Source organism: Pieris brassicae, chromosome 2, assembly GCF_905147105.1.
Source record: "Pieris brassicae chromosome 2, ilPieBrab1.1, whole genome shotgun sequence".
Taxonomy (NCBI): Eukaryota; Metazoa; Arthropoda; class Insecta; order Lepidoptera; family Pieridae; genus Pieris; species Pieris brassicae.
The window spans coordinates 3,352,854-3,368,351 of record NC_059666.1 but is presented as its reverse complement, the minus strand read 5'-3'; the positions used below and the strand labels follow the sequence as shown (position 1 = coordinate 3,368,351).

At 32.2% G+C, this 15,498-nt stretch overlaps 1 protein-coding gene across 6 annotated transcripts in view; it reads right to left on the bottom strand.

Annotated features, from left to right (window-relative positions):
• LOC123720847 (transcriptional-regulating factor 1) overlaps positions 1-15,498 on the bottom strand; it is a 196,599-nt gene that overhangs the window by 71,129 nt on the left and 109,972 nt on the right. For 2 of the 6 annotated variants that reach the window (XM_045677651.1, XM_045677647.1), the window contains exon 1: positions 1,900-2,026. The exons of 1 other annotated variant lie outside the window; for it this stretch is intronic. In XM_045677651.1, the coding sequence (XP_045533607.1) occupies positions 1,900-1,986 (87 nt within the window). In that variant the 5' untranslated portion in view covers positions 1,987-2,026. Of the gene's footprint in view, positions 1-1,899; positions 2,027-15,498 lie in introns of those variants that run through there. 3 more of the 6 variants (XM_045677646.1, XM_045677649.1, XM_045677650.1) reach the window with 2 other exon arrangements.

Genomic DNA, 15,498 nt, shown 5'->3' with positions numbered 1-15,498 from the left:
AATAATTTGCAAAGCGGTTTTATTATTATTTTTAATGGAATATTGTTTTAAATGAAAAGTGCATTAAAACTATAAAAAATCATCTGATGAGTTTGTGAAGTAAAATATTTGTTGTCTATTGGATTTGGCTTTTAAAGCTCTATATTTCTGTGTTAGGTAATAAATATATTTTATTCTGTGTGGAATTTTATTTATCAGGTGTGGAAATAGACTATTATACACTAAGTCTTTAATATATTATTGAACTATGAAAACAATAAATAAGATTTTTTATGCCGTATGATAAACTTCATTAGTAAACTGATAATTAGAGAAACTTAAAGTAATCGTTATAATATCAGCGTTGTATACAGACGTTGAAAAATGTACCTCATGATCACACAAATAAAATTTTCATTTAAATTCACGCTTTAGAAGATAGCTTATATATAAAAAAATGGATACATCAATGTTTTATAAAATAAAGTAATTATCACAAATATTAACACTAAAATTCCATCTAGTTGAAAATTATTTTCCAAAAACAGCGTTCGTACGATCCTGACGTGTAATTACGGGCTGGTATTGTTCGTGTTATGGTCCAGATTATGGAATGATTAAATCACGTGACGTAGATCGTTAGCGATGTCACTTGTATTAACACATCTATAATTTGTCAACATGTACATTGGTTAGTTATATATGTTGCCGGAATATAACAAAGTCCGTAAGTTTATAAATTTCCTAGGACATATATATGACGTTCTTGGCCTGTTTTTGTACTAAATCGTCATTAGTGCTGAAAGTGGAGTATGGCTAACACACCATTCTTACCATTATCACAGCACCAATAGCTGTGTCAGTGTTTCTGGGTGGACTGCGGTGCGCAGTGGAGAGCTGAAGCACTGAGGCGCGCCGGCCCGTAATTACAATTTGTTATATAGAATATTAAATTAATTTAATTTTATAAAAAAAATCTGAAATGGATTACTTGGCTTCTGATAAAATATATCGTGTAAATTTCAAAATTATGTTCTATATACATTTTCGTCATAAAATGAATTCAAAATGGCAAAAATTGTTTGGATTTTTTTTCTATCGAGCGACGTTATTCAAATCGTGTATTGATCTTTCAAAATGGATACATAAACTACTCATTTTCCATTCGCCACCATATATATTTTCCATTCGCCATACTTCAAGAAACGATGACAAAAAATTGAAAGAAACTATGTACTTTATTGAAGTTTGGCCACCGTATAGGTCCTTAAGATATATGAAACCTTTTCGTTTACTGTTGAAGTTACCGAAAAAGCTTGTGCTTAAACCGAGAGTATTATTAATAGCCTTGTGCAACATTAGTTAAATTATAGTAAGTGTTATGTAGAATTTATTACATAAAGTTCCCACGACACAATCCTAGTCTGGGGTCTAGTGCACTTTGGTGGACTTCCATTTGACTGTATATAGTTTTCTTATGTGTATTCTTCTACTTTAAATAAATAATATAGTAGCGGTGACTCCGGAGCTGGTGCTCAATGAATAAGTATACAGCTAGGGAATGTCACTATTAGCTAAATTAACACTTATACCAAAAATTTTCAAAATAATTTAAGATTATTATTATTATTATTTGTAACTGGTTACGATCGGTAATGATCAGTTCATGATTCTGATGCACAAAAGCGAGCACCGGTTTTTTAAGGTGTTGTAGGAATTTACGCGTTGTTATTGGTTATGTCGAAGGGTCATACCTACCAAACCTTTTTATGTGGTAATTTTCATTAAATAAAATGTTTTCCTAGCATATAGACGGTAAATCACATTTAAAGGGCGTTTTCCAAAGCCTTTACAAGGTTCAAAAAATCCAAAATGTCAAATACATGAAAATCACAGTCCGTACTAATCTTTTTCCCTTACCCTCCACGTAAGTGAAGTGAGCCTTGTATAGGGATGACTTGACAAAAGCATAGACATTACTTTGTTAAATAATAAATTGTGTCCCATATTCTTGGAGCAGTTTCGTGATTACAATAAATCTGAAACAGCGGGCGGCCGCGGACCGTAATAGTGCTGCAAATTATAATGTTATTAACATCGACCGTCACATGGAGTAATACTAATAGGGCCTGAAAGTATTATTTTTGGAAATTTATACAAATTTAAGAGAATATTTTAATTTTCCAATTCAAGATTTTGTGGTGATTTTTAGATTTAAATTCTAGAAGTTTAATATGAAACTCTGGTAAAGCATATATGAAATATGAATCCAGTGGCGCTACACTTATTTGTTTTTTATAGAATCGTAGGTGATCAGCCTTTTGTGTGACGCATGTCGTTGTTTCTTGGGTTTTAAATGATGACTATGTTTGCTTTTACCGTTGGAGCAAGTGATAATTGAATTTGCACATATAAGGATAACTTTATTGCTTCACAGCCTTGATCCGAACGCACGATCTCAGAGCTGAGCTATCTTATAATAACAAGTTAAATAATAATACGTTTATCTCACAACAAAGCAACACCTTTTCCATCATACCATATGAAATTGTATCATGCTCGCAGTACTAATGGAATAATGTCGCCATTACAATGCTTTGTAGGAGCAAGTTAAACAATAAACAGTATAATTAATCGAATTGTGTGTTAACGCTAGGTGTTAAAAAAAAAAACGACTAGATCTCCCTTATTCCGTACATACGGTGAGTGAGAAAGTATAAAGTATAACGTTAGCGCATTTCGTTTGATTGTGATTGGTCCGTTAAAATCGTGTGGCGCGTCTGTGATTGGACAAAATACTACTGATCTATTATTATGAAACAAAAGGTGACATCGAACACTCTAGCCTTCTGTGGAAGACGGACTATTTCTCCAACCTAAAGGGAGAATCCTCGTAGAGCCTAACCGCTCACTGGCAGAGGCAAAGGCCAGATATCTATATATCCTTAGCGTCTGGAATATCTTGGTAAGCGCGTTTCAGAGTATCACGTAATCGCAGTGATTTGTAAATGCAGATTGTAGGTGACGCTACAGCTTCATATCAGACTATACCCAATTTCGGTAATAATAATGTATAATATCCTATTACGTATAATATGTAACACAAGCTACTTCGCTGGCCCTAACTTTTCTCCATTCGCTTTATAGGTGTGCCACGTGCTGCCACACAAATTTGCCATCATGTTTGTAAATATATCCTTTATGTGGTCGTACTATAACAAGCTTTCCGGAACAACCATTCTCTCATTTGAGAGAATGAGAGAAGAGAAATGGTCCAGTAATTTTACATTTCTCTTACTTGTAAATAATGGTACAGTAATTTTACTTTTACTTATGATATGACATTTCAACCCCCTACAATCCCTCAATGTACCCAACATAATTTGTGTTAGGGAGTGTGAGTTAATACGTCTCACAACCCACGTGTTCTTTAAGAACTCGGCTACTTTCTTTCTTCTTCTTCTTCTAGGGGATACGTGTGACAGCGAAGGCCAAGGTTATTTGCAATACAAATATTTAAAATATTCGATGCAATGTCCCTTACCCTTGTAAAGTCTCTAAGATCCTGGTTTGTCCATTTATCAGCTTTTCTTAATACGGACATACTCCTTTCAATTACATGTTGGCATGTTATAAATGTCGATCTCAAATCCATTTTCGATAGATTTTTCAATAAAGGACAGGAGTTGTAAATTTGACCCTGTGGGACAAAACTCAATTCTTAAAGAAAAACAATAGTTACATAGTCATTAATTTTTTATTAAACTGTCACCGTATATATATGTATTGCATTTATTTTACTGAGCATTTAGATACGACCAGAAAACTTTGTTTTTTTTTTTAAATTTTTTAAAACTGTTGAACATATGTATGATTTAAAATAAATAAAACAAAAACAAAAGAACTCATATTTAAATAAAAAAAGAAATCTTCATACCTTCATGATATACAATTGACCAAAATGTTATCAAATTGAATTTTATATAAAATTTTATGTGTTTGCAGGTCATGAAATATAGTCATTCATAGAGGTTCAATAAGAGGGTCAATAATTGGGAAGTGAAAGTGAAATAACAGGAGAGAGACGAAAGATCTCGTTGTATTGTGATTGGACAAAACTAAATTGACATATCATGAGTAGTCAACGCATATCGGACTAGAGATACTTTTAATCAATAAAAATTGTGTAATTTCATCATTTCGTTTTTATTACTTATCAGTCTTACATTCACAACCCATCTTCTAAAACGAGCTACTAACAAACAGTTATCATCAGGTAACTTTTAAATGGATCGTAATTAAGAACGTCCTCTATTTACTAAACAGATAATATTAAATATCAGTCTGGTGTACTGCAATTACGGTGGGCAGTATCTAAATTGCTCCCCGGAAACTCGAACAAATTATCCCCTTTAGGAATACGTGTAAACAGATATACCATTTATTCCTTATACGTAGACGTATATCATTTGTAAATGCCCGTTTTATTTCACTTTATGTTGTTACTTCGAGGTTTGAGAATTATTCAAACAATATCTTATATTGAGTATATTTGTATCTATTATTGATTTAAACATGTTTATAGGGTAATTAGGTTAATTTATAAGTTAAAGAATTAGAAGCAACAATGGAGACGTGTGATCTAAACTATGAATCAAATTTCATTTAACAGTTATTAGTTGGTCTTGAATTATACTTATTGGCGCATAAAAGCCATTCGCGTTTGTATGCGCGTTGTTATTTGTGATCAAAGCCGCCGTGGTATACCCAATACAGATTAGGGTATATAACCACCTTTACCGGGGACCTTACTTCGTACTTTACTCACTGTAAAGTGGTAAAGTTACAAGTCGTAATTTACTGACCGGCGGCGACCCAAGCCGAGGTTGGAGTCTTGTAGAAGTTACGCTAGTCGTGAGAAACGCCTACTAGCTACACTCGCTAAAACAGCCCGAGCTGGGCTGTCAAGGGCCTTCAGAAAAACAGCAAGATTCTATTCCAAAATAGAAAATTGTGTAAAAAGAAAATTATGAAGTTTTCAAAATATTGTTCATAGTTATAGATATTGTGTAAGTGACTCTTGACTTATGGATAGATAATAAACTAGTGTATGGTGTCATCTACCATAACGGGACGCAAGAGTATTACAATTAAAATTCGTAAGAATATGTAATTACGCCAATTAATTAAAAATAAATCAATAAATCAATGGTGTTACAACCTTTTAGGTCTGGGCCTCAGAATTCTGTGTCTGTTTCATGATCATGAAATAGGCAAGTAGGTGATCAGCCTCCTGTGCCTGACGCACTTCGTCGACTTTCGAGTCTAAGGCAAGCCGGTTTCCTCACGATATTTTCGTTCACCGCTCCAGCTAATGTTAAATGCGCACATAAGAAAATCTATTGGTGCACAGCCGGGGATTGAACCTACGACCTCAGGGATCAGAGTTGCACGCTGAAGCCACTAGGCCAACACTGCTCTACGCCAATTAGTTAGCAAGTTAAAAACCATCACAAAGAAGTTCTTAATACCAGGATAGAGTCAATAAGAACCTGACCCAAATTGAACAAATGCTTTACTTAAATGTTGGAGTTCGAAGCAAATATTTTTATAAATATATTTCTCATAGGTTCTGAATAGACATTATATCGCGTGACTGATCAAGCAGAGAGTATTGTTCGTAAATGAATCCCTTGTTGCGTGCTTAATCTAATATGGGAGACGTAATAAGTCTAGTTTCTTTTTCGATGAAATCTTATTTCATTGTGTAAAAATTGGGTTACATAAAAAGTGTGGATTGTGGTTACACGAACTCACAAGTTTTTAATGGGGAAATAAAAAGAAGATAATCTTTTTAAGGGAAAAAGCCGGCATTTAAAGTTAAGTGTCCATGGACACCTGCAACGCCAGGAGGTTTGCAAGTGCGTTACTGGCCTTTAAGTATTACGCTCTTCCTTTGAAGGTTACTAAGTAGCTCCGGTTTGGAAATACCTAAACTGGTTCCATTAAGTTGCGCGGCAGGTCTTAAAGTTTGTATTTTAAGACAAGTCCTATTTTTAACTAGTCATAATCAGATTGTGTGATTTAACAAAGGAATTCAATACAAAAAAAAATATTAATGTTTTTATCACCTCAGTAAGAAGTTTAATATATAAGTACCTGTCAATAATTCAATCAGAAAAATGTAGATGTCTACAATTAAATTAGGCAATTAAAAAAATCGGTTGGTGCAATTATATTTTTTAGTATTAACACGATAATTTTCCGGTATTCAAAGTACAGTAAGAACAAATAATGACTGTGATGTTCATAGCATTATTTGTGTTACTAATTAAATACTAAAATATTTTATTAAACAGAAAAGCACCACAAATAGTAAATGCATTATGCATAAAAATTCGCGCATTGTTCATAGGCAAAACCTCAAACAAAGCGTACCGAATAACACCCGCGAGCAACTTTTGTACTCACGAACGTAATACAAAATCGATATTGTAATCCCCAATTAATCAGAAATGCAGGTATTGCTTTTTACACACGAAACCGTGGTTAGTGTTGTTCTATTTTTTTTAGGATCATTTTGCTAGATTTTTCGGCATACTGGATTTTTACTTACTTTTTTGGCTACGTACAAGTGAACATATCAAATATTAAAAAAAATCAATGGTGCTAAAACCTTTTTTAGATTTAGGCCTCAGATTTCTGTATCTGTTTTATGATCTATTGTTAATCTAATAGTAGGATCAGCCATCTGTGCCTGACGAACGCCGTCGACTCTTGGGTGTAAGGCAAGCCGGTTTCCTCAAACCTACCTCAGAGATGAGAATCGTACACTGAAGGTACTAGGCCAACACTGCTCGGTATATAAGCTATATCAAATTTAAATACGTTAAGTTTATGCCATTGTAGGGTTATGAAAATATAAACTAAGAATTTCTAAGCGGGTTTCCTAGAAAGAAACACAAATGAAAACCTATTACGGGTGATTGGTGCGGCAATACACAATATTAATAATCAGTCCAGCCACCACGAGTGGTATGTATAGAATACAACAATTAATTCTTATGTATTTCTAAAAAAATAACGCATTCGTCCTTTGTCATTATGAATATCCAATGCTGGAATTATTTAATTTAAGACTTTCCGTCTCCAAAATACAACAACAGTCGAAGTTACTCCAGTTTAGTCTTGTCCCATACAGATTACTTGAAATTTATGTTATAAGATAATATGTACTGCATTAGTAATAGATATGGCTGTAAAATGTTAATTATAGTAATACAGTACCTTTTAGAAGTTGTGACAATATAACTGTATCGTTCAGTTGAAATAGTTCATAAGATGTTCGACGCTTCTTTCCCAAGAAAAGATCTCGCTCATCATATAAGTAAGTATTATTTTCTATACCAACTTGGTATAATTGTTTAGTTGAGGATCGAAGCATTATATTAACGCATTAACGCTGCAAAGGCTTTATTTACAATACGCGACCTTTTTACAACCAAAATAATAAAAAATAAACGGTTCAAACATACGATTCCAACTTGGATTTTGTTTCATTTGGAGTAGAGACTAATGGGCCATGGGGTTACCCTAGAGCTGGTGCTTTCCTTCCTCAATAAATATCGCAATACAGACAGGAAATGCTGCCGGGGTTCAAGGTACACTGTCACAGGGACTATTTTTTTAAATTTGTTAAAGTTAATATAATAATATAATAGTGTAATAATAGTGCAAGAAAATTGTAAACACAGTTTATTTGTTTAATTAAAATAAAATGTACTTTATCAGATCATTTTATTATTTATTTGAAAAACAATATTAGTCAAAGATGCTTAGATATTTAGATGAAGCACTTAGATATGTTTCATACTTAAAATATTATAAAATTTAGACGGAAAAAAACCCTCGCTTTTAAATGTAGCAACACTATTGATGTTTCATCGCCGAACCAGTGGAAAACATAATTCTCGGTATTATGAATTCCACGCATTGTGTTTCAGTTATTTTGTAACAAAATATGAATGTGGTATTTTCATGTGAAAATTTCAGTTCATTAATACCAGGTATGAACATAATTATTAAACAAATGCTAATTTGAAAGCATAGCCGAAATGGTTCGACAGGTGGTACTTTTGTTAGGAAAATACATCTATATATCTTTTTTTGCAGATATCTAAAATGAAGGGTCATCTAAAATAATATAGTTAAAAGCTATATTCTATAAAATTAAATAAAACTTCACATTGTGATTATTAGAAAAAATGGTTTCAGTGAATTTCTGGCAGTAATTCCTCAGTGTATTACGATCTAATGTAGCCTAATTTATGACATATATGTAACGTATACCTATTTATATTTTATTGTATTTATATTGTCTAACACTAATTAAAATTTGTTCCCTAGTCTTTCGTTTTCGTTTCTAATTTTTGACGGACTTTTTGGTGATGCCCCCGCCCTGTATTCGGCAAGCCTTATCGAACAATAGCCTGAAACAGTAGCGGACGGAAATTGGTCCAGCTAGTGAAGGATACGGGGCTTACGGGGGAGAGATTCTCCAGGTAACGCAGTGAAGAAACTTGTTCCAATACCTAATATTGTCATGAAGATATTCTCGTCACCGTGGTGTCAAGAAGCTCTTTTCTTTCACCTTTGTTTTTGAAAATCATAATTGATGACATCATCTAGCTTGCCGAAAGCATAATATGTCATACTACATGTATAGATATTTTCGGTGAAAGGAAACGTTGTTACGTTGCTACTTTGATTCTTTCGTTGACATCAGAAAGAAGTCCGAATCCGAAAATTCCGAATTCTACTCAACGTCGAATTAAATAAAATTTTAATTTTCCGCCAAGACGCTTATTTTATATTCGGATTGAAAGAAAGACGGTTTTAAGAAAAGTTTTGTAATAAAGTCAGTAAGGGGTTACACGACTCGCTGGAGACCAGTTTTAATTCGAGAACCCTGCGACAAAAATTCACTTTGCCAACTAAGTTATGGTGCTTTCTTACCAAGAGAATATTTGATCTATTCTCTTTTTGGACTGTCAAAGAAACGAATTTCCGCCTCTTTAGTTAAAGGAATTGACGTTTCAATGCCTTATGTGTTATGTAATGAACTGTGAACATTGTGACCGGAATGATTTCCTAGAAGGAGTAGTAGTTTACTTAACGAAATGGATTGTCTAAATGCTTCATTGTCCGAATCGAACGGTTTTCGGCATAAAGGCAAAAAAAAGCAATATGAAATAGATGTAAGAATTATATGTAAAATCTATTTTCCGTTAACAATATTTCCAGGCTTCCGAGAATTTTTACCTTTTATTAATTTCGAAATGTAATATCGCAGCGAGATCCATTTTACTGAAGGATATTTTTATGACGCTCTAATTTAATTATGATATGAAATGTTGAATACTGTTTTAATTTACTTATAAATGATGAATTAAGATCAAATGAATTTAATTTCATATAAATCATCAAATTGATTGATATTGTAATAATTATTGGTTCGTTTCATCTTTAGGGATTCTTGTGTAATATGATTTTCTCCCTAAAATGTCAGTTGTACCTTTAAATGATGGATTCACAACTCATTTTAATTATGGAGCAATATGTAATGGTTGCCGCTCCTAACAGGCATGTTGTAAATACTTGTTACCCAATTAAAAGAAGTAGCGAGTATCTTGCCAGTTAGTTTCGTGCTAATAATTTGTCGTTTATAATTTTAGAATAGATACCCAACAAGAATCAATGATATTTGTACGTAAAGATAATATTAATAATAATTTTAGGAAGCTATTGTTTTTTATGATAGCCTAAATATAGACGACCTGATTTACCAGTTTACAAATTGGATATAAAATTTTATCACTGAGCTTGCACCGTGCATTAGATGCAATAAATAAAGGAATTATAAATATACAATTACTCACATTTTAACGGATATCTTATTAACATTTTACGTAAAATTCAATTTAACCTAAATCGCTAATTTTAAATTAAGGTTGTTAAAAGGTTCTAGTTTTATATATTAAACGACTACTACTAACTAAAATTGTTATTGACCTCTTTGATAGGATGAGCCTTTCAAGAACTCAATAAATTAAGGGCGTTAACAAACTCTAGCTGTACATAGGAGTTAGGTTTTGTAAATAAGCCAAAGTAAGCGTTCAAACTTTGTCGGCAACTGATTAATTGGGGCTTAGGTTATTGATTTTGTATTATAGTCAGCAGCACTTAGATTTTATTTATTAATAATATCTGTACATAGAAAATATTTAAGACATAAATTGTTCTCAAGGGCAATCAAATATAATCAATTAAGTATTAATTTTAAGCGTCGCCTTTATTCATGTTCAAAGTTTGATAGTTGATTATTTTGTGTCGTATCAACTTTTCGGTTGCATGTTACGTCTTAAACAGTAAAACTTTAGACAGTAATAGTTGAATCCTTTTCTTTTTGCTAACTGATAAACCTTGGACTAGATGTAAACAAAACCATAATACAGCGCAGAAGAGAAGATACGAAGAGAGAAAAAGCGACCTTATCATAAAATGACTAAAGAAAGTAAAAGATCATTAATCTACAATCTGTGCATACAAATCTTTGCGATGACGTCATACCAAAACGCGTTAACGAAGTCATTTCGGCCGCTAAGGGTATGTATATATACAACTACGTGGCCTTAGCCAATGGGGTCTTTGGGTCAGTTAGTGGATAGACTGGTCGATGATCCTTTATTTAGGTTGGAACAGAGCACCATCCATCCTCCATTATCAAATAATATACCTCTATTGTATACTCTATCAGACAAGAACGATTCAAAGTAATCTTTAAAATTTGAGATCAATATGCGATTAAATCAGATTTTTTTTCATTCATTCATTGCTTGCTTGACTTACTTAACTTAATTGCTGGCTTGGGTGAAGAATATCTAGTTTAACTTTAGCCTCGCATACTACTACTACGTGATACAGAAGTATCTAAATAAAAAAAATATATTTCTCTAACTGCCGTGCAGGGGCCGTCAAATATTGTCTTAAATTTTTATATACAATAATAATTATCAAAGGATTTATCTACAGCAGAGTACTAGTTCTTATTTATTTATTAAAATTGCTGAGTCTATGCATAGATAATGTGAAATCTTTTATGATTTTAAGCTTTTCGGATTGTTTTTAACATAATTACAATTTGTTACGGCCGTTATATAAATACGTTCAATTAAGTTTATCGACAATTTGGCACTGGCAGAATTGGCGAGCAAACGTTTCTATATATAAAATCTCCTGGTTCCGACTTACTTATTAAAACACAGACTATGGAAAAACATGTTAGTATTTAGAGAATCTGATACTGATATGAATATATATGTTTACACTTCTAAATGAAAATTCTACTTAGAAAAAGTATTTAAAAATTTAATTCTCAAAGTAATAAAAATTATGACATGCAGGTCAATATTGAGAGATGGTATAATATAAATTTTGTACTAATAAGGCAATTAAAAAAAGGAAAAATAAAAGGTGATTAATATTTTTATATAATACTCCAAACATGTGTAAGTCAATATAAAGGACTAAAGTTTCAGTTGTATAGTTTTATTAAAATATTTTGTATAATATTAATTCAATCAATATTATACAAAATATTTTAATAAATTACAATCACGGTTGTATTGTTGATCTTGTTTCCTAAAAATACTTATATAGTTTTGCATTTTTAAAGTATTTTAATATTTACGTCAAAACGTTATAAACTCTGTGAACGCACTCCATTTGTCGAAGAATCAGTGTACAAGATTTGGCGCTATGCAACCAAAGAGCAATTTCAAAACTAATACTTAAAAATAGGTTACATGAACTTCTTTGAAACATGGGTTACCTTTTTTCTAGTTTGTTTGAAATATCTCACTGTAAGCAATATCTTTTAAAAGGGAACCACCGGTGGTGAATTTAAAAAAGCAATATTTGATTTCGGTACGTTTAGTTTATTGGCATCCGTCCGTTATTTGTTTTCGTCCATCATCAAAAGCTTTGATTTGCTCGGCTTTATTTTTCATCCAATACTATCCGATATTTACACGCAAACCTGTTATATTGATTTATTAAGGTCGTAACTTATGTTTTCTTTTAGTTTTTCCATTTACGGTATACAGTTGGTAAATTGACTTTTCAATTGTGTACCATTTTCTGAGTTAGAATTGAATGTTTTTGGTACTCTTATTCAATACTGTCAACGATCCATAAGATCTATTGCTTTTTAGCAATATAGGCGTTTGGATATACAAAAAGAATATAAAATAACTTTCACAGTTCTAAACACAGTTTTGTAAGTTAGTTTTCTATTTATAAAATATCTAGATTTTTACTTAGGCTTATTTATTTATTAAAGCTTACCACATCATAAATTGTACTTAATTTACTGCATATTTATTATAATCTTTCATCTAAAATGTATGACAATTGAAGTAAACATAAGTGTTTCAAAAAATAAAATAAAAATTAAATAATACAATAAAACATATGATACAAAAAAAATCATCAGCAAAACAGCGAATTAGGTTCGAGGCACCTAACATTGTTTTCTCTAGAACCGATCAGCCCACTCCGGATACGCACTATTCAATCCGTAGGTTTTAACAAACTTGCTATTCGATTACATTTTTTCCAGGGTACAATTAAAATAATTCTAAAATATTAAACATCAAATTCTCGGTAGTGATCACATTCCGTAAAAAAGGCCTCTTAGAGCTTATAACTTCCTAGATAATATTTACAAATTTCATTAAAAGTAAACGAAGCATCGACAGATTTTTGTTACCATAAAATTATACACCCCTGTTCCTATGCAAATGATATTTTATGTAATGGGCAATTACTGAAATGAATTCGACTTCTGTTTTCAATAAAAATGTGTTTCAAAGCTGTAAGCAGTTTATAGCGGTGTTGGTGGACAAGCGTAATGGTTCAAATTTATTGGGTTAAACGGCCCGTGCTACGGAAATTCGCCCAAAATTGTTCTCATGTCTAATTTTTACGAGTTTGACGTTTTGTTCGAAACCTCAGCTGTCAATGTTTTCGCGTTCTGTCAGAGCGTTAATGCGTTGTCATAATCATTATGTAAGAAAACCATTTGTTAGCAATCGTGGTCGGCGAAACTGCCACAACAAGTCAATCAAATGATATTATCTATACTATAATAACTCAAAATGAATAGAAATAGAATTGCGTTTCTTAATAAGTTTTATTTAAATTTGTATTATAAACCATAGACAATATAATTTTGTTATAATTCAAAACTAAGATGAGAGTAATAGTTTAAATTTGCTGTTTCTATCAATCACAGGTGACGCTTAGGGTAAGAGCATCGAAACAGTGCTGTCATACTGAATTTCAAATTCTAAACATTCTTGTCATACTTATTGCTAAGTGTCAACTCTGAATCGTCGTATCCTTGTTGCGTAGGATGCTTAAATAGTATTTTCCTCACATTGTAATAATACAAATACATTGTTTATTCATTATAACAATGCATTATGGGTAAGATTTGGGGGGAAAAAAGATTTGGGAACTCTATAAGTAAAAAATACCTGTATCAGGGTGCTCTGGGCTCTTCCATAATTTTTTTTTTTGTTTTTTCAATGATAATTTTGTTTTTTTTTAACCTTATTTATTGTCTGCCTGCATATTGCGTCTAGTAAAATCATTCTTTACCGTCTGAGCAACGGAAACATCCCTATTTCTTGATGGATACAGCCTACGATCACAGGTGAGCGCTCTGTTTGCTTTTTAAATTATATTTTATCAAACAATAGTACTGAAATTCCTTTTTTATTAACAGCATTTTTTGCAGAATCGTACTAACAACTTCTCTAGTAATGACAAACGTTACTAATTGTTTCGTACCCGATCACAAATAAATACTAAATTTCAAAGCAAACATTGTTCTGTTCGCATTCATTTAAAAATAATATAATATAAACACATAAAGTCACAGTATGTGTGCTCATTATTTCTCCCAACGTACCGTACGTTGTTAAATCAAAGTAAATTCCAGTCTGGAAGATAATAATTCAGAAAAATACCTCCGTAACTGTCGCAAACATTGTGGGTATGATTCACGCTGTAATTCATATTATACGGAAGTCCTATTTTTCAGTGTGGAAATCATAATATGCAGTATATGTTGATTTTTCTATACTAATAATATAAAGAGGAAATTTTTGTTTCTTAATATAACATGTTTTTTTTACGAATAAACATAAACTTAACGAATTTCGATGATAAATTATACATATTAAGCATTGCTCAAAACATTTATTAGTATTATTATAGATCAAATTATTAATTACTTTACTAATTACTATTACTATTAACTATTAATTACTAGCGGACCTTGATATTTAAGCCATGTGTACAGACGTAGTCCTGTACATGCGGCCCAAATAAAAATACAATCTACACCACAAGAATTCGAATTGGATTCGAAAATGGTACAAATCTATACCATTCTCAAATCCAATTTTCACACAGAAGTTTAATTACAAACGCACAAAAGATTTACACCTAAATATATTAGATATTTCTTTTTATAGAAATAGGAGGCAAACGGGCAGGAGGCTCGCCTAATGTTAAGTGATACCGTGGTCACACATTGTCAGAAGTTGAATTGGTTCGGAAATAATTCAGTGGTCAGCTGGTTCCACATAGTGGTGGTGCGCGGCAAATCTTGCCTTAAAAAAGCTCAGTTGTGAGCGACGGACGTGGAGGTAACACAGATGGTATTTTGTATTCTGCCTTGACGTCCGATAATGAAAGTCAGCTGTAGGTCAAATACCTGCTCCGAACAACCCCTCTGAATACTCTCCATGGTAGAAAATGCAGACAGACCCCATATCCACCCGCTCGGAAAGTGACTGATCGTTGACGATTCGAATCACTCTTTGTTGAACATGGTCAAGCGGAGGGAGCTTATAAAATGTTCCTCGAACCAAGGACAGGTCGCTAGAAAAGATATATAAATATAAAGTCAAAATTGGTATCAACAATTTGACTAAGTTTCCTAATTTTAGATTTGATAGATTTTAACCCTACTGAAGCAACGACGCCGTTGCCACTCTCACCTAATGCACATGGTGTTAGTACTGGATCCCTGGAGCCCTGGATAGTCGATTCATACAAAACAATTAAAATCTCACATCTTTTTTTTTTACTAGAGAAACAGATTTGCACTTCAATTTACATAATTTAACTGACTATAATCATTTATTTGTCTACAAAACAAATTTATGGAATGCTTTTTTAAATTTAAAAATGTGTTATATTTTTATCAAAAGCGCTGTGATACAAGAAATTCAATTATAAGTCTTTGTCGTACTAAATCAATATTCTTGTTCAACGTTAGGTTTCTTAATTAACTTATTTCGAGCTTCGAAGCCGTTTGCTTTATTACTATTGGCTTCTACTCGTAGCTTTACCTATAAATTATGTAGTCGAAGACGAATTTTACAT